We start from the raw sequence: 26089 nt of genomic DNA, 5'->3' as shown, positions 1-26089 counted from the left end.
TGGAAAAAGACTCAGGATGTTAAGCTGTGCCATTATGTCTTCAAAAAAAACCCAAAGGAGAATATACAGTATCCCTGTCACAACAGCAAGATCTCACTTCTAGACCAGGGGTGTCAAACTCGCAACGTCACATGACGTATCGCAACATATCGCAACTTTTTTTTCCATTGCCAGAGCTGGGGTGGGCGCGGTTTAGGCATGACGCATCCGGCCTGGGGGCCCGCAGTTTGACACCCCTGTTCTAGACCAAGACACACAAGAAAACAAAAAAACAAAACAGAAACTGCATACACAAGGAATCAGAAAATCTTTCCAGCTTCCATTCATTCCTGACTCTCTCCAAAGAGTTAGCAACCAACCAACAAATGATTACAGTCACATTTAAAAGTATTGTTGCTTTCATAGTCAAAACAAGAACAATCAACATTTTGTATGATCCAAAACCTTGTTTTTGCTAAGTAATAAAGTTGCTGAGATACTGTGTCTGAGAGCAAATTTCAGGGTTATAAGATATATATGATCAAGAGAAAGGTTAGATAAAGTGCTCTTTATCTTTGCTTTCCCCAGTTCTTGGCAGGTGGGTAACCAATTTGTATGTTAAACAGAAAAACTCCTACATTTCTTATCCAGGTTTGATGAAAAATGATCAAGGCAATCCTCAGGAGAGAAAAAGAGAAGGGAGCGGGGAATGATTCTTTTACTCACCAGAGGAAAGATAGGTTTGGAATGAGGGGAAGAATGTAGCTAGAAAAAAGCAATCATGATTACAAATGAGCATCTGGGAGCTGTTGTCAAGAGACTTCACTAATACATACACAGGATCTTGTAGCTGATTCCAGCCAAAAATGACCATGTGTTCCTGCCTAGTATATTATGAAAGTATCAGTATAGCTCACTACTTTGAGTTATTTATAAAAATAATAATGTGGGATAATAATATATAAAATGAAAGGATGGAGTGAAGAAATTGGAATTCTCTGCTAGCAGGAAAACAATTTGACTAAGTAAAGCTGTCCTTACAACTGAGGTATGGGATCTGAATGTAAGAATCTAAATTGCCAATGATATAGTCATTATTTGGTTACAGCTGTTGCAAAGTGGATTCTATTGGGGATTTTAGCTTCAGATATACAAATGCCATTATATTGGAAGTTTTCTAATCTACCAGCCTAAACTCATATTCTTAAATTTTTAAAAAAACCCTTCTATTGGATCTACATGCTAGAATTAAATCTTTTTCCAGGAAAAAAAAACCCCATGCAAACTGTGCTTTGAGTTTCCTGGTTTAAAAAAATCCCTCAAACTTGTATACTGCTGTTTTTAGAAACCTGGGAAGTTTGTAACATTCTTTTTGTTCTTCCTTCCTTCAATAATATGCATTATGAACAAGTTTGGCTATCTGACTGGTCTCACTGATCACCTAATCCAGACTATTTATGAAGACAACTAGTTCAAAACTAAATTCTTGGCTGACCTCATTTTACATATGTTTCCATAGTGAAAATTGCCTGTGTACTTTTACTCTCTGTTTATTCTCAATTCACTTACTAGTTCATGAGAAGATTTATCCTACTATTATTCCCAAAGCTGCTTAGGAGTCTCTAACAAGTAACTTTGTGAAATACTTTCTAGAAATCTTTGATCATTCCTATATTACATTTCTTACTAGTGGGTTAGAATTACATCTGCAGAAATTATACTACTTCCTCTAGCATAGTTATGTTGGAAATAAATGCTGGGGACAAACTGAGGTTTATAGTGGTAATGGAACATATTATCCTAAATAGTCACACTGCTTTTGAGCTTTTTGTGTTTCTCTGCATTTTGAGTTTATGAAGATAATTGCAGGTTGATTTCAAATTCCTTTTTAGGATATAGGGATTGGAAACACAATAAACAGAAAAGTGCATTGTTCTGAATAATGTCACATCCTTATCCTGCCCTTTGGAAAAAATGGAAGCAATGATCAAGCAGACATGTGAAACACACAATAAGGAATTGTGTATTGAGCATATGTGCTGTATTTAAATTCAGTATTTTAGCATTCAGCACAGTTCTGTTCATTACAATCAAGAGAAAGAAAAATAAATGAGTGACTGAATGTACAGAATGCACACTCTGTTATTGAACTATGAATGCCCCCTTAGATAAATGTATGGGAAGAACATGATAGAGGTTTATATAACATAGTAAATGGCAGAATAAATAAGACCCAAGAATTGTCTTTGTTTCCTTCTTGTAATCCCAGTTGAACTTCCAGCAAATAGATCAGATCATCTTTTACTCAGTGGCATAATTCGTTAGAATGTTATGATGTGTGATGGATATTCTGAGTGCTTAAAATTGGACAGTGTCAGAGAAAAGGACAGCAGAATGAGCATCCAATGTAACTCTAAATGAAATATAATCTCCCCAACCGGATGCTCTTCAAATACGTTAGATTAAATATCTCAAAATTCGCTGCTAGCAATCTCTGGCTGGGAATTGCAAGTTTCTGACCAACCCATCCTATCAATTCAAGAATTCTGATAAACTATTTGAGAGGCGGGGTACTTCTGAATGCTAACTGGTGCGAAGGAAGAAAACAGAAAAGGACGGCTGTTGCCATTAAGTCCTCTACCCCTCGCAGGAGAAAAAGGAAAGCGGTTATTAACGAGATTAATAATAACTAACTCTTTCGTTTCGTGGAACGGGGAATTTGCAAGGAGTGTGTGTGTGTTGTATATCCCACACACACATACACACACACACCTCCCCCCGTGATCACCGATTGCATGTCCGAGGATGTCTATCAGGCTCAGGCGCTCTCTGCCTTTCGCAGCAGTACCGCCGCCTGCCTCTTATTCATGCAGTGGAGCAGGCGGGGTTGAAAAACAGGCCGTTGAAGCGAAGTATCCCGAGGCGGGCGGGGGTCTAGGAGACTGCCTTGGTCCAATGGCGTCTCAGCACTCGGCGCAAACGGCCAATGATGAGCCAAGAGGGCGGAGCTCACAAAGCGGTGGGAAGGCTGCAGGAGTTCAGAGCTGGCATTGCTTATCTAGCTTGGCTCGGGGTGAGCCAAGCTGGAGACGAGCGCGGCTCGCTTGGCTGGTTCGCTGTCCGTGGTACTGAAAGCGCGCTCACTGTTCAACTCCTGTCCTATCAGGGCCGCTGAATCGCGGCTCGAAGGCGTTGAGAGACGCTCCATGGAAGAGATGGAAGAGGAGCTCAAATGCCCGGTTTGCGGATCCTTCTACCGAGAACCTCTAATCCTACCCTGTTCACACAATCTGTGTCAGGCGTGTGCCCGAAACATCCTGGTGCAGACGCCAGAGACGGAGTCGCCTCAGAGCCGGCGTGCCTCAGGATCAGCTGGCTCCTCATCTGACTATGACTACCTGGACCTGGACAAGATGAGCCTGTACAGTGAGGCGGACAGCGGCTATGGCTCATATGGTGGCTTTGCCAGTGCACCTACTACACCATGTCAGAAGTCACCCAATGGTGTGCGTGTCTTCCCTCCAACTGTCCCTCCAGCTGCACATCTCCCACCGCTTTCAGCCACTGCCTCATTGGCACCGGTGCCACGCAATTCCTGCCTCACCTGCCCACAGTGCCATCGCAGCCTGATTCTGGATGAGCGGGGCCTTCGTGGTTTCCCCAAGAATCGTGTCTTGGAGGGTGTCATTGACCGTTACCAGCAAAGCAAAGCAGCTGCTCTGCGCTGTCAACTGTGTGAGAAGATACCCAAGGAGGCCACGGTCATGTGTGAACAGTGCGATGTCTTCTATTGTGACCCATGCCGGCTGCGCTGCCATCCACCACGGGGGCCCCTGGCTAAGCACCGTTTGGTCCCTCCAGCTCAGGGCCGGGTCAGCCGGAGGCTCAGCCCACGCAAGATCTCCACCTGCACTGACCATGAGCTAGAGAATCACAGCATGTACTGTGTGCAGTGCAAGATGCCTGTTTGTTACCAGTGTCTGGAGGAAGGCAAGCATTCCAGTCATGAGGTGAAGGCGCTGGGCGCCATGTGGAAACTACATAAGGTCAGTCCTGGGATGGGGGCACCGACTAATGAACAGAGCAAGTATGGTAGAATACCTTGGCAAGAGATGAAAATCCTCATTTCAGCCATTGCACTGGGTCCCTGTGATCTTTCTCCTAAGTATCCATTGATCTCTTTTCCTTCTTTCTTACAGCTGTCTTTCTTTCTCTTACTTTTTCTCTAAAACAATTTTATTCCAATCCTCCTGTTTTAGTGTGCCTTTTTTTACTTGTCCATAAATGTTTACTGGAGTACTGCTCCCATCATACTCAGCCAATGATGGAGTTGTAGCCCAGTAATGCCTAAAGGCATGCTGTGAAACATAACAACAATTCTGGTCTTCCTTCTATCAGCTCTTGATTTCTTCACCAATACTACAATCATAATCCTTCATGGCTAGATGACTTGTTCATCAATCCATTAGTCTATCTTTCTCTTCCATCTCTCTCCTCCCTGTTCCATATTTTAAGCATTTATGCAATGTGTAGTTTTTATTCTCATCGAAGAGCTGCTTCCTTACCTTTTCGTCATTTTCCCTCCCTTGATTTCCTCCATCTTATTCTTCCTCCTACCTCTAATGAGTCAGTCTCCCTATCTGTAAACAGATTTCACTTCCCAGTCTTTGAATCTCTTTGCTGGAATGCTAGTGGTCTATCCTGCCAACTAATGTATGTGTCCTGAGAATGCATCTTGATTTTGTATTCAAGAAACACCTGAGCTAGTGTGTCACATATTTTGCCCGGCCTGCCCATCTTCTTTGTTGGCTGCCATTCAAGTGTTTGCACCAAGATGCCTGCAGTAGCAAGCAATAAGATACTGGGGGGCTTGGTGGGGTGAGTTTTACACTGACGGGGAATGCAGCTGGGGGAGGAAGAGGGAAAAAAGCAGGGATGAGATTGCTGTATTTTTCCACTATCCTATGCTCATAGGATAGGATTAACTGGCCTTCCATTTCCTTTTAAATGTCCCTTTGTCCTCATTTAGGCAATGTTATCATGGACTTCACTACAGAATCTTTGTATAGCTAGAGGTTGCCAGGCAGATTGTAATCCCTGAAATGGGAAGAGCAGGGCTTCTACAATCACCTAACTCCTTTGTGCTAATATAATGGTAATGAGGACAGAGTTTATATTGCTTCAATGATGGCTGGATGATGCTAGAAAATGTTATAAGTCACTAGTGAAAAAAAATGGTCTGAATATAGAAAATGGCTCTTTCTATTTCCAAGTACGCAATGATGTGTGTTGTTTATAAATGGAGAGAAGGTATTTTGGACACAATTAAAGGAAGATTTTTCACCAGTATTAACTCTGAGTATTGAGCACTAACATAGATCCCAGGGTTTAGTCTGCCTCAGATTAATCTCTTAGTTGGCTAGCTGATGGGGAAAGGCCCTTGGAGAAAGGGGCACACAACTAAAATGAAACCTGTTGGGGGAGACTTTAAAGATAGCAGAATGTGTGAATGTGATGTAGAAGAAAGAGGCAGAAAGAAGTTGTATGAGAATAGATTTCTTCTTTGAATATGAATTGCTTCCTCTGCCACGAGGAAGGTGTGTTTGCCTATTTCAGTTTCTCCATTTTTAATTTTTCCATGTACCATATGTGAAATCTGATGTGTTGAATTTAAAAATTTCTCATCTTCCAAAAGAACATTTACACACATACAAAAACTACTTTGGGTGCACAGTTCTACTGACATATGCCTATTGTCCTAATGAATCTACCTTTTACAAATAACTTCACTAATAGAAATTTGTACATAATTCTCACAAATATATGGGGTTTTGTGTTGATTTCCCCTTTTATCATGGTGTAATTGGAGAATTTTGAATTTTGAATGATAACTAAATTTCAGGTTGTGCGTTGCTTTGAAAATATGGAATTAGATATGTTTGCATCTGATTTCTCCCTATCTCTACTTTGCTACTTGGTAATGCATTTTCTTCACAAACTGGGCTACATATTCATGACGTATTAGAAACAGGACCAATATGTGCAAAGCTGAAGTAGGGATATTCAGTTCATAGGGTAGCAACACATTAGCTTTTATAATGTGTTATGGATAACAATACAGTACAAGGTGTCCCAAAAGACAGTGCAGTTTTAAGCTTTAAAATCTGCACTAAGACTTTTGGGACACTGTATAATTCTTATGACTATACCAGGTAGAATTGTAGCTAAAGGATTCTATACCACATATTGTAATCCATATTTTTTTTTCTCAATGCCTCTACATTGAGCTTTTCTAAAGTGTATTTTTCTTTCTTTCTTTCTTTGTTTGAATTGAATTATCCCACAAAACATAAGTGAAGAGAGTGAAAAGGATGTAATTTTATTTCCCATTTAAATATCAATTTCTCCTTTCCACACTCTTGCCATCCATCCTATTTTTCACATAGGATCTGGCTATATGGCAGCAACCCCATTTCTGAGGTAACTAGGCAGAGATATGTGACTACAAAGAGGATGGATATCCTCTCATCCTACATATACCTATGGAACATGCAGGCATTTTTACCTACCCCTGTGTCCAGGTACAGAGATAGGATTGGTATTTGCAGTATTACATAGCTAGGATCTGGTGCAGGAGGTGACTGTCCAGTAGCCTCTGCTAAAATAAACAATACAACAAACCACAAACACTTCACAGAAGCTAACCCAGATGAAAACCAAATAGACTTCAATTGTATCACTGAAGCCAAACCACTATCTTAGCTTATTCATCACACTTTGAAGACACCCCTGAAGATACCATAATTTGTTTAAGATACCTTGGTATAGCCAAAGGTGACTGGATTGAAACCATGAATTAACTTGTCAGACACCTGCCAAAGTCTCCCCTGCTAACCTTTGGTCTCCTAGTCTGGCTGCCGGTTCTCATTTTTACTCTTTATGCAAGCATTGTGAAGAGTCAAGCAGAGTCCTCCAGTGGTCTTGTACTCTGTTTCTGAGTAATTATTTTAGACCAGTGTTATTCAGCCTCAACAACTTTAAGATCTGTGGACTTCAACTCCCAGAATTCCCCAGCCATTGATGCTGGCTGGGGATTTCTGGGAGTTGAAGTCTACAGATTTTAAAGTTGCTGAGGTGGAGAAATATTGTTTTAAATTAAGGCTGAAAGGAGAGGGTAAATAAGTGGGTAGAAATGAAGAGGAAAAGAAAAAAAACATGTGAAGAAGTAGAGTCTGAGAGCATCTCACTAGGGCCCCATAAAATTGGAAATTGCTAATGGAGAGGAAAAATTAACTTTTCAACTACTTTTTTTTACTTCCAATTGGTTCTGCCCATTAGGATATAATGTAAAAAGCCCTTTGTGGCCCTTTGTGGCCTCTGGCCAATAATCTTTTCCTGTCACAACAGCAGCCTAAGGCTGACCTTTGTAGATAGATTGACATCATTTCATGTCAGGGGCCTGCTAACATGCTTTAACCATGGGAAATAGCTTCACAGCCAGCACAGGAACAAAGCTCTGTTTGTCTTGGAGAAGGACAATGTTTACTGTTCAGGCAAGCAGAAGGAAAGAATTCCTCATAATTTATATCTGTCAACTGCTTACACAAGTGACAATAGTTTAAACTATACCTGGAGCCTCAGTGCAATTTCAATAACCTTTTATTTTATTCATGTACTAATTTTCTTTCGTATTTCTAAGCCCAAAGGCTTCTGGGCAGAAAACAATAGAATAAAAAAAGAACATTTTTTTAACAGATATCACCTAATCCCATAGACTTCTCATTCCTATTAAAAACCATTGTGGTGCCCCAATCAATTGGACTTCCAGCACAATGAAATAAGTTTTAGCCTGCTTATAAAAATGTGTGGGCTACTATGACAAGATCTGCCATTCGGTTACCCCCATATAATCTGGAGCAGACTTTCAACAGACTCTCTTGTGATGACTAAACTGGGCCTATAAACTCTATTCTGGCAAGGTGCTGCTTGCTATATCTTCGTCCTCTGCTATGTAAGGCTTTAAAGATAATGTCTAGACCAGGGGTCTTCAAACTTGGCCCTTTTATGACTTGTGGACTTCAACTCCCAGAATTCCTCAGCCAGTGTGCCTGGCTGAGGAATTCTGGGAGTTGAAGTCCACAAGTCATAAAAGGGCCAGGTTTGAAGACCCCTGGTCTTGAACTTCAAATTGGGTTCAAAGTCTACTGCTAATCAGTGTTATGAGTCTAAAATAGACGTTATTCTGCACTGGTGAGATTGTCTTACCAGGATTCTGATTACTGTGCTTTGCCTCAGCTATAGTTCTGGGTTATCTACAAAGGGAGCCCCACATAGATTGTATTGCAGTAGTCCAGCAAGTGATGATAAAGGCATGAATTATGGCAGGGGTCTTCAAACTTGGCCCTTTTATGACTTGTGGACTTCAACTCCCAGAATTCCTGAGCCAGCACAGGAAGTCCACAAGTCATAAAAGGGCCAAGTTTGAAGACTCCTGAATTATGGACACCAAAGCATCTGCTACAGGTATGGCTATAATTGGTACACCAACCACCTGAGTGAAGCACCCCCTCTCCAAAATGTCACTTACTTGAGCTCAAGTGTAATTATTCCTTCCTTTTTTTTATTCCCATAGCTTAATTTCAAGTGCTTTTAAAGTCAGCTAAGAAATATTAGTCACAAAAGAAATGAAGCTGCAGTTTAACACACATATACACATTGGTCCATAATCCAGGCTAGTGTCAATAGTAATAGGTGGCAACATCTACTCCTTGGCTGATCCTAGAAAATGTGGAATCCCCAAGGCTGTAGGCAAGGAGGTTTCAAAGAAAACATCCTCAAAGGAAGGCAGTACTTGCACTGTTATTAAACAACAGCCCGACATGGATGTATCTACGGAATTATGTCAACCCTTCAAGTTAAGCCAGACTTGAACATCAAAAACATGAATACTAAAACTACTTTTACTGTAGGATTGCCACCCTACAAGAATATTAAGGAGGATCAAGTCTGAAATGCTTTCTCCATTCTCATTCTAGCTTTGGCCTCAGATTTCTCTTATCTGACCTTTGCCATTGTCAGATAAGAGAAATCTTCTTCTTCTTCTTCTTCTTCTTCTTCTTCTTCTTCTTCTTCTTCTTCTTCTTCTTCTTCTTCTTCTTCTTCTTCTTCTTCTTCTTCTTCTTCTTCTTCTTCTTCTTCTTCTTCTTCTTCTTCTTCTTCTTCTTCCTCTTCCTCCTCCTCTTCTTCTTCTTCTTCTTCTTCTTCTTCTTCTTCTTCTTCTTCTTCTTCTTCTTCTTCTTCTTCTTCTTCTTCTTCTTCTTCTTCTTCTTTCTTCTTCTTCTTCTTCTTCTTCCTCTTCCTCTTCTTCCTCTTCTTCTTCTTCTTCTTCTTCTGGGTTACTCTCACAGTCCATTACAAGTTGTGACACTTCATTGAAAACACTTCATTGATGTTGTTGATGAAAACATGGACAGGAGTTGCTGTAGGTCTCTATACACATTCTCTCCCCCCCCCCCGGGGAATGCCTTCCAAGGCCATTTTGGCTGGGGATGCTAGAAAAACTGAGCACTTGGCTCCTACAGGTGCCTCTGGCTGCTAATGCCTGAGTGAACATTATAAACAAACACTTTATTTAAAAAAAACAAAAACAAAAAAAACAAAGGCCCACTGGCACTCTGGCCAGGAACAAGAGCCAGGTTCTGTCCATTGTTTGTTGCTCATTCTGTCCTTAATGACTGTTTCTGCCAGCAAAAGGGTTTTGGGTCGCCATATTTTCTATTTGGGGGTATTACTTTGTCATTCTGAGTACTCCAAGGGCTAGTGACAAATGATATGTTCTTTAAAAATGGTTAGCAAGGTCTTGGTATTCTGTGTTTAGTGGGACATGAGGACTAACCCTCTACACTGGCACCTGATATTTGGGCAAATCTAAAGGTGGTTAAACCCTGCATTATGGATATGCAATAAAGCAAGAGATGGTGATGGTAGTTGCCTGCTTTGAAAACTAACATACAGGCCACTATTCTGATTTGTTGTTCTTTAAGTACTTTCTCCAAACCGACAAAAAGTGTCTCAACTTTGGTGAAATTCTTGACATAGTTCTACCCATTTGGCATGTTTGCTCTGCTCTTTGCAGCCCTTAGCAACTCCCCTCTCCCACACAGACATACTGTGTACTAAATTGTATACATACTATATACTGTATAAGGCTGCAGAAACTGGGTATGGCTAGTCTAGAGAAAAAAAGGACATGACAGCAGTGTTCCAGTATTTGAGGGTCCGCCACAAAGAAGAGTGGGTCAACCTATTTTCCAAAACGCCAGAAGGCAAGATGAGAAACAATGGATGGAAACCGATTAAGGAGAGAAGCAACCTGGAATTAAGGAGAAACTTCCTAATGGTGAAATCAATCAACCAGTGAAACAGCTTTCCTTTAGAAGTTGTGGGTGCTTCATCACTGGAGGTCTTTAAGAAGAGACTGGCCAGCCACTTGTCTGAAATGGTATAGGGCTGTGGTGACAAACCTATGGCATGTGTGCCACTGGTGGTACGCATAGCCCTCTCTGTGAGCACTCGCGCCATCGCCCCAGTCCTAGGCCTTCAGCTGGGTTTTATAAAACCTTTTCGCTTTAGGCCTCCGCTGCCGTGTGCAAAAAAAAAAAAGGTTCAATCAATCAATCAATTTCAACTTCTCACGGGAAAAAAAAAGATCTTGCAAAGTTGGAATTGATTGATTGAACTTTTTAGTCCCACCCAGTCTGCCGTTACCACCGCAGCCATGCCCACCCAATTGGCCATGCCCCCGAATTGGCCACGCCCATCCAATGGGCCACGCCCACCCAGCACTCGACAATACATAAGGTGTTTTGGGTTGCAGTTTGGGCATTCGGTCTCTAAAAGGTTCGCCATCACTGGTATAGGGTTTCCTGCTTGAACAAGGGGTTGGGCTAAAAGTCCTCCAAGATCCCTTCCAGCTCTATTCTGATTGATTAATTGAAATGCAACCAACATATAATTGCCCACATTTAACCCACATCAGCACAGCTTAAAAATCATAATCGTCCTTTTAAAGTGAATTAAAGTGATGCTATTTCTGTTTTCCCTAAATTATCAACTGTAGGTCCATCAAGAGCCTAAGAGATATCAAGGGACTGGTGACAATACACAGCAGCTAAGATTCTAATAGGCTTCCAATCTTGCTTAGGTTTTCTATTCAGCATAGAAAGACAGCATATTTCCTAATCATTGTTACCCACACTCTCTTTCTCACATATGCAAACACATGGCTGCATCTCCTTCCAACTTGTTTTTCTAAAAGCCTACCCTCAGCCAGTCACATATCCAGTGGGACTAGAGAGAGTACAATTTGCTCATCAAGCAAAGTATAATTAAAGCTAAATGTGGAATCAGTTTAGTTGGGGGGGATGCCTGGATGCCAAACCCATTAGTATTAGGCACAACACTGTGCAAATGTTGTGGAGGTTAGTGCACAGGAATATAATCACGCCCCCCTCAGACCCTTCGCCCATACTATTGCTTGGCATACTGTGTGACCCATATCTGAACAGTACACGTGAGTGGCACATATTTATACGCGTGAGAGGGTCAATATTAAGATACAATTGGGCACACCGCTCTTCTCCATCCCCCAGTTCAGCCAAATATGCCTATAAAGAGATATGCAACCAAATGCCAGAAAAACATTGTACACCGAAGAAAAGGCAATATGTTCCTTTCTGGAACACGCCAAACTACAGTACCTCATTCTTCATTATATTTGCCTTTTTCATTTGAAGCCCTTGGCTGAAGAGCTGGTGCTTTTAACTAATCCTCCTTCTGTTCTCTTGCCCTTTCCCTTCCTCCATCCAGCTTCTCCTGCCTCCCTTTTAGCTTGTCTCCCTCCCTAGAGGCTTTTTTTCACTCTGCTCCAGTAATCTCATTTCTCCCTTAAGCAACAGTGGGCATCCAGGCACAAAAGATGGCTTGCTAATTACAATCTGGGGGTGGCGGGATCTTCTTCAAGGTCATCTGAGCTCAGGAATCCCTTCGGACGTGACAGGCGAAGTTTCGGTCAGTACAGGAATCTAATGGTTGGGAAAGGCCAAAAGGAACGGCAGATGATTTAGTTGCAATATTTTTCAAGAAGAAACAATAAGGCAACCAATTTCATCTCTCTCAAAAGTATAACAAGTTATGTAATCCAGTAGCATTTATTCAATTGGCAATGCGTTGCAATAGGAAGTCTGTTCGATAAAGTGACAAAGAAAATTGTTCAATTTAATAGTCTCAAGAGTAAAAAAAAAAACTTTATATAATTTTGAATGCTCAGCCTGTAAAATGCATAATTCTGATTATTTTCTCATTCTGTTATGGTAGATTTATGAGACTATTGTAATAGTTTAAAAAGTATTGCAAGAAATAATTGAATTTGGAATGACTCTTTGTTGCTTATTGTAGAAATTCTTCAGCCTTTAAATATATATTAGAAAGAGTGGTTCTGTTAATCTAGAATTCATAATACAATTAAAATCATCTTCCAGATGTATATGCAATTACAGTAACAATTTACAACAATATTAAGTATTTTCTTATTTTTTATATTTTCCAGGAATTTTAATAAAAATTTTAATAAACAAAAAAAAAGCTGGAAAAAAATAATCCATCTTTTTAAAAGCAATCTCTCAGAGCGGTTGAATGAAAGATGTCTGGAGGGAGGGAGAATATTACTAAATTGTCCTCAGACCTAACAGGCAGCCTTGAGGAGATTATGAACTTCTTTGTTTTTGACTGGATTTTAGGACCAGTCTGGCCCCCATTCTTCCCATTTAAATCCTATGAATGGTCTCCCAGCCTCTGATTACAGGTAGTCCTCAACATATGACCACAATTGAGCCCAAAATGTATGTTGTTAAGTGAGAATTTTTTTAAGTGAGTTTTGCCCCACTTTACAACTTTTGTTGCCACATTTGTTAAGGGAATCACTGTAGTTCTTAAATCAGTAAGACAGTTGTTAAATGAATCTGGTTTCCCCATTGTTTTTGCCTGTCAGAAAGTCGCAAAAGGAGATCACATGACTCTGGGCCACTGCAACCGTTGTAAGTATGAACCAGTTGCCAAGCAGCCGAATGTAAATCACCTGACTATGGAGACGCTGCAACGGTCATAAGTCCCTTTTTTCAGTGTTGTTGTAACTTCAAACAGTCACTAAATGAACTGTTGTAAGTCGAGGGCTACCTGTATTTGAAAAGCCCTTTGTGGGTGTGGGTGTGGGGTGAGTGTGCCTTTGGATTAATTTTTGGCTCCAGGTGACTGCCTGAACTAGTCCTGGCAGTTTTCTTGGCAAGGTTTTTCAAAAGTGTTTGCCATTGCTTGCTTCCTAGAGTGAGAATGACAGGCCCATGATCACTCAGGTAGCTTTGCACCTAAGACAGGACTAGAACTCACAGTCTCCTGGTTTCTGACCTACTGGGTTCAAATCTGTCCATACCATGCAGTTTATCTACAGGGGAGACGTTTATCTAAATGCAGCTTATCTACAGGGTTTGCAAGGATAGAAATATATGAAGGGTTGTAGTGAGTGGTAAGAGTATGAACTAATTTTGAGCTACGTTTCTGTTCTTTCTCTTACATCAGCCCTTTATTATTTGTCCGAAATGGTATAGGGTTTCCTGCCTGAGCAGGGGGTTGGACTAGATGACCTTCAAGGTCCCTTCCAACTTTACTATTATTATTATTATTATTATTATTATTATTATTATTATTATTATTATTATTATTATTATTATTATTATTATTATTTGATTTGATTTCTCAGTCTTATTCCCTCTGTTTACCCTGAAAGGGAAGAGCACGGTGGTATGTACATGTGGTTTCAAAGCTATGTTCAGACATTCATTCAGCGAATGGCTTTTTTCTGGAAGTTATGCAAATGGTCCCATTCCATTATTCAGAAATTGGGCATAGTAAGAACCAACTTCAGTAGCAATGGCCAGAAACAATCATGCACGCTTCCTTCTACATTTTATAAAGGTACCACTTTCTGTCATGAGTACTGTGCTAGATGCCAATTTAAAAGGCTGGCATCCTTAGCTATACCCTGGATATATTTTGTCCTAGTAAAATCCCAGGTACCTGCTAAGGGAGTCTGATTTTATTGCCACCTTAAATTATACCTGTAAAACAAATATGCATATAGTATACCCATTGGCATCGTTAGTTCTATTGCTTGTCGAAATGATGCTCCAATTTCAGTAGACTTTAATTTTCACTTGCCATGGATGTTTTGATTTTAATTTTAATTTAATTAAGTTTAATTTGGGGGTTTATCATGGACCTTTTATTGTATTGGTACTGCTGTTAACCCCCCAAGAGTGATAAAAATAATTAAATAAATTAAAAGTATTTCTCTGGTGTCTTAAATTTTAAAGTGCTTAACGTGGACGTAATTGTATTTGAACAGGCCAATCAAAGTGCTTTTTTTTAAAAAAAAAAATCTGAGCTTCTATAATGCTAAGTTTTTGCCTTTTATTAAATCTTGGAATTGCCAGCTGCAGTTGCCAGCACTTAGCTGCAATTGTATCAATGATTTCAAAATGTATAAACCAGGGGTAGTCAACCTTGGCTCTTTTATGGCTCAGGAATTCTGGCTCAGGAATTCTGGGAATTCTGGGAATTGAAGTCCACGAGTCATAAAAGAGCCAAGGTTGACTACCCCTGGTATAAACATTAATTGGTTAAATTTATTTGTTTATTTTTATAAATAAATTTGTTTATTTTTATAAATAAGTCAGGGCAGTGAGCATACTTATTCCTTCCATCGGCCTATTTTCCCCACAACAATATCCCTGTAAGGTAGTTGGGCTGAGAGAGAGTGACTGTCCCAAAGTCACCCAGCCGGCTTTCATGCCTAAGGCAGGACTAGAACTCACAGTCTCTTGATTTCTAGCCTGGTGCCTTAATCACTAAGCCACACTGGCTCCTTGATCCCTTTCAGTCAGAAACCTTGTGATGCTAGCTCTGAAGCAGCTTTGCAACTTTGGCTGAGTCTTCAGAATCACTTGAAGAAGCTTCCAAGGAAATCCAAGAACTGAGAATAAGGAATATCTGTGGAAAAAAGTTAAGGAGCCATAATCCATAAAGTTTCATCAACAGCAGCGATTAAAAAAATAACTGTTTACTCACAACCTGGTCACCTTGTGGCTTGATTACAGGTAAGTCCTTGATTGACCATTCGAAGCTACAACGGCACTGAAAAAAGTGATGTCATGGTTCCAATAAATGAAACCAGTAAAAGAACTTCAAGGCAAGAATTCTTCCCTAAAGAACGTTTTATTAGGAAACAAAGTATCGGCACTTACATAGTTGAAGCCAAAACTGAGGTTCCCTCCCCCCAAATACAAAGTAACAAGTTGCAATTCCCGCCCCACAAATGCTGTCATAAATCACATTCCCCAATTAACGCAAGACAAGGGCTTTTCTCACTGGCCCCTCAGCCCGCCAAAACCTTATCAGACCATGTCCTTGAGTTCCCACATGTTATGGCTAGCTAAACCCTCAAGCATTCACCCCATTCCCCCCTTCTACATCTGAACTCTAAAAAAATAGAAAAGGCACGTTAGAAGCAAAAGTAAAAATGGCTGCTGATTCTCAATTGTCAGAGTGACGACATCCATTGTCACAGCGTTGACAAGTGACTTATGACCATTTTTCCCATTTATGATCATTGCAGCATTCAAGTGATTGAAATTTGGACACCTGGCAACTGGATGCATTTATGAAGATCAGATCCTTTTGGGACCTTCTGACATACAGAGTCAATGGGGAAGCCAGATTCACTTAACAGCCTTCAGAAGTTGTGGGTGCTCCATCACTGGAGGCTGTTAAAAAGAGATTGGATAGCCATTTATCTGATATGGTATAGGGTCTCCTGCTTAAGCAGGGGATTGGATTAGATGACCTCCAAGGTCCTTCCAACTCTGTTATTCTATTCTATTCTATTCTATTCTATTCTATTCTATTCTATTCTATTCTATTCTATTCTATTCTACTCTACTCTACTCTACTCTACTCTACTCTACTCTACTCTACTCTACTCTACTCTACTCTACTCTGTTCATTAGTGATGGCAAACAAAGATACTTAGAAGTTAGTGTGCATAGCCTATGTATGACTACTTGAAAGTAGGTATCATTAAATGAAATAGACGTGGCTTCCAAATAAATACATATAGGATTGCAGCTTCAGTTCTAAATATTGTCAGAGAATGACTTTACGTTTCCAAGAATTCCCCCTCTCCTGAAATCAAAGGGACTATGTACCCATTCACCCATTTCCATTATCCCTTAGTTTATGAGTGACTGTAGATCTAATTCCTACACTTCTTGGAATTGCTTAGTCCCTAGAAAGCTTCCTTATAAGCCCGCAGAAGGTTTTTTTTTTTTACATTTCTTTGTGGGGGAGTTAAATGGGGCAAAGCTGATGAATAGTGTCATTATAATTAAAAAACCCAGCCACTGGCAAGTTTGTTCTTAATGATGACATTGCTATAAATTGTCCAGAAAAGAAGTAGCAAAGCATTGCATTGAACGTTCCTGCCAAGCTAAGGTCAGGGTCATTTTCCTGTCTATTAATTTTCTGCCTCATCCATTTGCCTTCTCATCTCAAAACTCTGGCACCAGCCCCTTTTTTTCTGAGCAGGTGGGAAGGAGATAATGGAATGGGAGGAAGAAAGAACAGTGTTTTAACCTAGTAATGTTTCCAGTCATTGCACACTAGATGATCTTTCCAATTCCAGCAACCATTCCTGACTCATTTTTTTCTCTTTGCACAAATTAAAAAGGGAATTAAATGGAAAGAATGAAATCCACCCTCCAAAGATGAGGATAAATTTTACAATGGGGAGTAAAGTTCTTAGGACATATTTTCTTAAAATGTGATGGATTCTCCCTCAGCTCAGTGGATGTTTCAAAGATCAGGTTGGAGAAATACCACACACTATTCTATTGACCTTCCCATTGTGCCCAAACCTGAGGTTGATCATGGCTTAATTTTAAAAACCCTCTGAAAAAAAAACAAGGGATAGCCTAACAATGGTTTTAACAATGCCCACTACCGGCATGTTCTCTATGAGCAGATTTACTACCCTCTGAAGAGAATTTTTTTTTTATCCCTAGACTGTGTGATTCCAAGCATGTCAACATTGCCAATCTCTCATCTTCGCCTACACCACAATTCTGAAACTTTTTCTTTTTACTTTTGTTTCTCATTCTTAAAAGAACATGCTACCTCTGTCTGTAACAAGCCAGAGAGAGGAAAAGTTTTCTAGCCAGTCTGGATGATTCCAAGACTATTGATACACCTAAAGAAGAAGAAAAGATTTATATTTTACTGCACATAAAATTCCTGCTCTGTTTGTCCAACAAGGCAGACTCATTTACTTGCCAAGAACTGCTTGACTATTGGCATTCAATTTTGGTGCCCAGGTATAAGTCTTAATGTCCCAGACACTTAAGTAGCATTTTATAGGCTAAATATATTAAGACTATGGGACCAACATCACCTTTTTCTCTTACAATAACTATTTCCAAAATGAGGTTATTCAGTGTAGGGGTCCTTGATGCACTCAAAGCTTGGCTGTTTTCTTGCAGTTGTTTCATTACCCAACTAAGAAACATCATCAGGCACTGAGTTGAGCAACAAATATTCTCTTCTATTGATGATTACTCATCCCAGACATGTCAGTTCTAAGATGGTTACTCATTGTTTGTGCCTTTCAATCATCCCAGAATTTAGTAGCCCTCCCAATGATTGCTATGTGAACTTAGTCCTAAATAACACAACCAAGATCACTATCTGATCCAGCATGCTACATTAGCATAGACCAGAACTACAATATACCTTTTCCTTCTGAGAGCCCACAAACAAGAAAAACCTGAAGACGATGGGCTTTTTCCTTTGGCTCATTCTCAGCATCCCCTGCTTATTCCCATAGAATCCTATTTAACTATCACAAGTGAGCTACCTGCATCAATATGTGAAATCTTTTTTTAAGCCAAATTTCCTACCACATTCTATGGATAATGAATTGTATCTCATGCAAAATCAAAACTTAAACCTAAGCAAACATTATTTTTGTACTAGATCACTTTCTTTAGGGCATGAATCACAATCTTAGGCTAGGAAAATGGGAGAGGATGAAAAAAAGTCTTTTCCAAAGTTTACCTTTCAGTGGTCTTTTCCTTGCAATACAAAAGTTCCCATGATCGTTACCTTTCTGTGACACTGAAGATCTTTTTAAACATTTTCCAAAAGAGGACAATATTCCAAAAGCTGTGGAAAATATTCCTAAGGCAACTTCCTGGAAGATGTATTATGGAAAGTTTGGAGCAGGGGTAGGTAACCTTGGCTCTTTTATGACTCGTGGACTTCAACTCCCAGAATTCCTGAGCCAGCCAAGCTGGCTCAGGAATTCTGGGAGTTGAAGTCCACGGGTCATAAAAGAGCCAAGGTTGCCTACCCCTGGTTTGGAGGAACTGGTTGCTTTATTTTATATTCCTTTCCAGTGCTTTTTTTTGTAAAAAAAAAAAAAAAAAGGTGCTGGAACTCACACACATCATACAACTTGCCTTGCCTACCCTACAAGGTGCCATCCAAAAAAGGTGCCCGACAAAAAAAGCCCTGTTCCTTTCCAAACTTGTTTTGGCCCAGGAACCAAAAGCTGGGAACCAGAAAGCTTCCTGAAAATGAGACCTTCCAGAGTAGACTGCAGCTCCCAGCATTCCCAGAAAGTGTGGTTAATAGCTTGAAATTCTGGGAGTCACAGTGTCAAAATACCCGGAAGGCAGCAGGCTGAGGAAAGCTAAGCAAATGGTTAGTCAACTCAGTAAGGAAACAGCAGCTCTGCTTCTCAGAAAACAACAGGGAGATTGCCAATTTAATGGTTCCTGGTACTTGTTTGCCTTTGAGTCCTGCTGATCAATCTTCCTCATCATTAAAAACCTTCCCTGGTTTTTTGATGCACATTTTGGACTCAGGTTATCTAGATAGATTGCACTATATCTCCTCAAGCCATGCCAGCTGAGGATTCTTGGAGCTAACTCCAACATACGAATAGGGGGCCCAAGTTGGGAAAAGTTACATTGAATCATCTTCTTAATGTCCAATTTACATAATGTGGAAGCAATTGATTGCAAGGAGCAGATAACTAAAGTGAAGGTAATTTGCCAGCCTCAGTCAGCTCCATTTACTGCTTTCTTGTCATTTTCCCTCTAGCAATCAAGGCACCATCTTGACTGAAAGAGCTTGACTGCTAAATGTGTATAGATTAAAAAGAAAGAAAGAAATTCCAGTTCTGAAGCAGCTGCTCTCTTCTCAAAATTGCTCCTGGAACCATTCAAGAGAGACCCACGGACTAAAATATCCCTCCTTCACCCCATTTTGTACCGGGTTAAAAATAATATTATGCCTTAATATTGAATCTAATAATATAGATGAACACAGAATTTTGGAAACTGCAAGAAGAATTTCCAACTGTTATTTCATTTGTTTCATTTACAAATTAATAAATTTGACAATTTGTTAAGACAGGGTCTCTCCCAAGTTTTTTTCACCAGCGAGATTGAGTTGACATTTATGAGATAAAGCTACCAACACACATCCCTTCTGTTTTTTGGTTGTGTAAGTCTACAGTTCCTTCCATTACCATCTCAGTCTTCCCATCCCACAACCTCTCATATTATTGATTTGAAAGGTGGGAGGAAAAGGCCTAGAATTTAAACCCTGGGGGAGAGACATAAACACAGGGTATGATTTCTAAGCAGCTCCTGAATGTGTTCGTTGTTGCCTGCAGTGAAGTAGTTAATCTAGCTGTGTTGGGTCTGCCTGCCTGAATGTGGGTTAAATGTCAAGTTAGATGTGCCGTGTTAGCTGTGAAACATGGCATTTCCGCTGCATGTAGCCTTTTAATGGTTAACATTGTGGGAAGAGTCCACATAAAACAATCACCAGTAGGCAAACTGGTAATTGTTTGAAAATATTTTTTTTATTCTGCCTTTACTGTTTTCATAAATAACTCAAAGTGTCGAACATACTTAATACTCCTTCCTCCTCCTATTCCCCATCCCACAATAACAACTCTGTGAGGTGAGTTGGGTTGAGGGAGAAGAGTCTCCCACCCATTTTTCATGCCTAAAGCAGGACTAGAACTCACAATTCCGGGTATCCAGCCTGGTGCTCTACCGGTAATCACTAGACCAGACTTGGTCTTCTTCTTTTTTTGTGCAAAATGCACTGCACTAACATTCTTAGCCTTCCAGCAATCTATTTATGTATATATTTTTTTCCATAAGTAGTCTTCCAAAGAAAACACTATGCTGAAGCCACCTATCATTTTAGTTTTCTAAACACCCCTCTAGTTTTCATCGAAACTTAGAGGCATTACTGGAAATACACATTACATCTGAGGTTAAGCCTTTGCTTTGCAGCTTGATCATTATGAAAAAGTTATGAGAAACAGTTGAGGAACAGTTGGATGAGCTGGGTATGTTTAGCCTGGAAAAGACAAGTCTGTAGAAAGACATGATGGCTGTGCTGACATAACAGAAAGCTGTATTGCAAAAGGTGGAGCAAAAATATGTATTTGTTGTTCCAGAAAACAGAACAAAAGACAATGGGTTTAAATAACAAAGTATTTTTTGCTTGGAAACAATTCCAATTGTAAGAGCTGTTCGCTAATGAAACAGCTATCTCAAGAGGAGGTGGGTTTAACTTCACTGGAGGTATTCAACAGAGGCTGAATGGCCATTTATTGGGGATTGTCAGGCACTAAAGATCAGGACCATAGCTTAAGTTGCAGTTCAGAAATATTTATTGTTCAAGTCTGTACACAAGAATCTAGTCAATACCAAATTGGTTCTAGATAAGGTTAATGGAATTCAAGGGGAGCTGGACTAGGATCTTTTGCGGCAATCCAAGGACTTCAAACTGATGATATGTTTAACTCTGCCCTCCAGCTCTGCCTGCTCTTCTCGTAGATTTCTATTCTTGCACTGGGCAAAGAAGTTGGACTGGAAGATCTCCAAGGCCCTTTCCAAAACTTCCATTCAAATAATGTTCTAAACAATTACAATTTATCTCATAATTAAAAGAACCTTAATATAATATAAAGCCAGTTTTGTGTATTGTGAAAGCAGGACCGGGCTAGAAACCCAACTGCAGCTTCACCTTGGACACAAAGCCAGCTGGATGACCTTGGGACAGTCACTCTCTCAGGAGCTTAGGAAGGAGATGGTAGCAAACCACTTCCCAAAAAAAAACCTTGCCAGGAAACTGCAGGGACTAGTCCAGGCGACCACCAAGTCAAGGAGTGAAGACTGACTTGAAGGCATCAAGCAAGCAACAAGGAGAGCAAGAAGCCCATCAGATGCTGAGGGAGACGACACCTGACATTTGGTTCACCTGGGCATAATACTGAAAGATCCAGGCCTTAGACAATAATATAATTTAGAGGCCCAAGATATGAAGTAGAACAAATACAACCATTTGCACATTTAGGAGGAACAGCCAGGAAGTTACCACCACCATCACCACTTTCCATCTTCCACCATCCATTTAACTTTATAGCCAACCCTGAAACAAAGCACCTATGACCTTCTTCAGTTCAATTTGTCGGATATACTAACTGTATATTTTAAAATACAGAGTACGAGCAACATAGGTCAGGAGGAGACAGTGTTTGCAGACATATTTATAATGTAGTTGTTAAGAGAACAAGATTGTTCAAAGCATGTTTTTTTTACAAAAAGGCCATAATAACAAAATTCATAGGAATTATTAAAAAAATACAGTGATAGCATATTATGAGTACTAGTTGTAGCAATCAAAGAGAATAATGTCTGGGGGAGTGTTTTTTTTCCTACCTGAAGATTTATCTCTTCTGTGGCTGGAGTTGGGGTGAAATAATGGAGTTGATTAGTTGACAAAAAATAACCAAGAAAAGTTAAAATTTAATGTATTTATTATTTTGTAGATCAGCATTTACATCTTTCCCAATCGGGTACCTCCAAATGAAGCAGGCTATAGATCCCAATATCATCAATCTAGTACAATATTGCCTTTGGGCTGATTTAGTCAACTATAATATCATATTTAAGGAAGACATCCCCAAATTCTGTTTTGTTTTGTTTTGTCTTGTTTATTTATTAGATTTTCACCCTGTCTTCATTTACTTCAATGGACTGAATTACACTGAGAACTCAATTAATTAATTCCCTCCAGTGTTGGTACTTTGGACTGAGTGCATGCAGAATTGCTTTATGCTTCCTGCACTTTCTTTTCCTCCTTGTAGTCATGGGATCACTCAATTTAATTTTGGCTTTCCATCTTGCTGGTCTGTAAAAAGTGGCTAACAGAATGAGAACAACATTTCCAACTAGATAGCAACCATTTTTAGGGAAGGAGTGTAATGGAATATAATAAACTAAATCATTTAACATTTTGGTGGAAATCATTTTGATGGAAATCAGTTCTGATTAATTTCCTGCTCTGGGCTTTAACTGATGGCTTGGTTCCCTAACATGATTGGGAACAGGATGGGAAAGAAGGAATTCTGATCATCTGCTAGGATATAAATCAGTACATCTAGGAACCGTATATGGAAATAAATGCTCCTTTGATTCCCATTTCTTCTTCCTTCCTTGTTTTCTGCAGAGCCAGCTGTCCCAGGCCCTGAATGGACTTTCAGACAGAGCCAAAGAAGCCAAAGACTTTTTGGTACAGCTACGCAACATGGTTCAACAAATCCAGGTATTGTGTTGACTCTAATAGTCATGAACAGAAGTAGAATGTGAGCAGTGCCACTATGTGGCATTCAATTCCCTGAGCTTAGAATACACACAAACACCATAGCAAACCACAGTTGACAACAGATTGCCAGTCCTTCTTCTTTTCAGCAATAACCCAATCACATTTGTGATGACCAATTCTTTAGCAAAACACCAAAGGATGGAGTGCGGGTGTATTTGAGGGATGACTCATTGCATTTAGAGTGAAAAGGGGCTGATCTCACCCACCTCTCTGTCTCCTTGATGGGTAAATTGCACAAATAAGAATAGCTTTATTTCCCATGCAACCATGGTGGAGAGGCTAAACAGATGGAGAAGTAGAAAGTCTTTTGCAGTAGTTACTTTGTTCTAAATCCAGAATATAGAGGCTAAAGCTGATTCTTGGTTAAATGTCTATTTTGGGTGATACACTAGACTGTGCATAAAATAAACTAATAACAGCCAGGCTGTAATTACAGTTTGTGATTAAGGCATTCTGTTGTAATCATCTTGACCCCGGTCTAAATTTGGATTACAGGATAAGGCAAAATACAATATGGCATAATATGGGATGCAAACATGAGCAGTTTTGACTGACTATCAGCCAGTAATAAAGATCAAGCTCTTTTGTATTAAATTATGCATTCCATAATATTAGTAATAATGAGGATAAGGATGATGGTGATGTTACTATTTACAAATCATCATTTTATTGATTGTGTGTGTATTTGTACCTGGATGTGTTTTCCCCTAAGAACAGCCAACCTCAATAACTTAGGATGTGTGAACTTCAACTCCCAGAATACCCAACCAGCATTGCAGAATGATGTATTCTCAGAGTTAGCAATAGCAATAACACTTAGACTTATATACCACTTCACAGTGCTTTACAGTCCTCTCTAAGTGGTTTAGTGAGTCAGCATATTGTCCCCAACAATCTGGGTCCTCATTTTACCAATCTCGGAAGGATGGAAGGCTAAGTCAACCTTGAGCTGGTCAGAACTGAACTCCTGGCAGTTGGCAGAATTAGTCTGCAATACTGCATTCTAACCACTGTGCCATCAGGGCTCAGTGTTGAAGTTCACACAGCTTAAAGTGGCTAGGCATTTCAAGGAACATATTTGTCAGACTCTGAAGTTAATTTTCGCTCCTTGAAATAATACTCTACTGCAGTGTTACTCAACTTCTGCAGTTTTAAGATATGTGGACTTCAATTCCCAGAATTCCCCAGCCAGCATGCCCAGATTGAGAAAAATTGCTCTGTTGGAATAGCTGACTACCATCTATAAAATAGAGTCATATTTAACGCACTGAAGTCACCTATACTTTATTCTCACCCTCCAAAAGTACTTCCATGTCTCTACAATCTGATAATCGTACCTGCATTTGGCAGCTGATTTTTTTTTCTTCTAGCTGACCTGCGCTGTATCAGAAATCACACTAAAAGTGATAATTTCCATTTGCTACACACAGAGGACGAATGGACCATTTCCTTTTGGGTCCTGCACTGTTGCAACCATTATCTCCCTCCCTGTGTCCTATTCCTTTAGCATCCCTTCTTAGTGCTTATTGGAAAAGTATTCTAAACATAGTCTCTCTCCCACCTTCCACCCACTCTGGCTGTCATAGCAGCAAATTACCAGGATTAAGGTATTGGAAAACCTGTCTAGCCACAAGAAAATGCCAATGTGCTGTCATTTTACCGTGATAATTTGCAAGAGGTAGCAGAGGGATGTTATCTTTGGTGCTGAAAAGGTTCTTCTTATAACAATTGATTAGGTTTATTTATTCATGTATTGCAAATCACTTTCCAAATGTTCATAACAGCCTTGTTTCTACAACATGCTTAATCAAATCACCTAAAAACTCAACCAAATCTTCTTAGTAGTAATTCTGTTAGTAGTAATTCTTCCTAACAGGGTCAAATACCATCACCTGGGAAGTACAAAATTCTAGGAAATGAACTCATTTAAGTGTGTTGTGGGAAAGGGGTTAATGTAACTCAGGGGTCTTCAAACTCGGCCCTTTTATGACTTGTGGACCAACTCCCAGAATTCCTCAGCCAGCGTGCCTGGCTGAGGAATTCTGGGAGTTGAAGTCCACAAGTCATAAAAGGGCCAAGTTTGAAGACCCCTGGTGTAACTGAAAATGGGGATGGGATATTGGGAATTGACTCTGGAGTACTTTTTCACACTGTATTGTACTGTTGATCAGTTAGTGGTGAACACCAATTGGTTCTTAGTGTTCTCTGTATTAATCTCAACATTTCAAGCTCAGCCTAAGTGACAGTTGCAACAGTTCAGCTTCAATCCACTTTGTGGGAAATTGGGGAGGGGGGAATGGTGTCATGTGGAAGTCCCTTAAACTCTGGCTGGTCTACAGCTAGTCCTTGATTTATGACTACAATTGTGACCAGAATTTCTGTTGCTAACCAAGGGAAGAGAGTCACACCCAATTTTACTATCTTTTTTGCCACAGTTATTAAGTGAATCACTGTAGTTATTAAATGGACCATGCAGTCATTAAGCAAATCCACTTTCTCCCATTGACTTTGCTTGTCAGAAGGAAACTGCAACCATTGTAAATTCATCTTGGTATTACATGATGATGGGGCTGCTGCAACAGTTCTAGGTGTGAGGATCAGTCGTAAGTCACTTTTCTCAGTGCATTGTAATTTCAAATGGCCACTGAATGAATGGTTGTAACTTGAAAACTACTTGTATGTTTTCCCAAGGGCATGTCTACGGAGATTCTCAGTCATCCAGGTCATGGTTGCCCCAAAGGTACTTTTCCAAAAGACAACCGGACTGTCTTGTTTTTTCCCTTGAAAACTTTTCACTTCTCATCCAGGAAGCTTCAGAGTCAGAACTGAAGACGCTCCTTGGATGAGAAGTCAAATGTTTTCAAGGAAAAAAAAAACAAGGAAGTCCAGTTGCTTTTGGAAAAGCACCTTTGGGATAGAGGGGCCAATGATGTCCAAATGGTAAGTACAAGTGGATGATTGATGTCTCACCCCTTTTTAGATGTATGAGATGTATCTAACACATACTAAAAGGGGAGGGGGTTCAATTGCCTGGTAGTGCCCATAATTTTGAGATTATTGGTACATCCCCCTCCCTGTGACACCTTCTACCCCAGTGATGGCGAACCTTTTAGAGACCGAGTGCCCAAACTGCAACCCAAAACCCACTTATTTATCGCCAGGTACCAGGTGGGCATGGCTGTGGTCATGGCAGACTGGTTGGGTGTGGCCAAGGTGGGCATGGTCACCTCAATGTTGCTCGTGGGGAGGG

At 40.1% G+C, this 26089-nt stretch overlaps 1 protein-coding gene across 1 annotated transcript in view; it reads left to right on the top strand.

The window, feature by feature from the left end:
- Nucleotides 1-3185: 3185 nt before the first annotated feature.
- Nucleotides 3186-26089, top strand: part of TRIM9 (tripartite motif containing 9) — a 59222-nt gene continuing 36318 nt past the window's right edge. The window contains exons 1-2 of the mRNA XM_015817779.1: nt 3186-4025; nt 22684-22779. Coding sequence (XP_015673265.1) covers nt 3186-4025; nt 22684-22779 — 936 coding nt within the window. The remainder of the gene's footprint in view (nt 4026-22683; nt 22780-26089) is intronic.

This window comes from Protobothrops mucrosquamatus, unplaced genomic scaffold, assembly GCF_001527695.2.
Source record: "Protobothrops mucrosquamatus isolate PMUCROS unplaced genomic scaffold, P.Mucros_1.0 scaffold637, whole genome shotgun sequence".
Classification (NCBI taxonomy): Eukaryota; Metazoa; Chordata; class Lepidosauria; order Squamata; family Viperidae; genus Protobothrops; species Protobothrops mucrosquamatus.
Note: the sequence above shows the minus strand (reverse complement) of the source record. Positions and strands in the feature narration are given on the sequence as shown.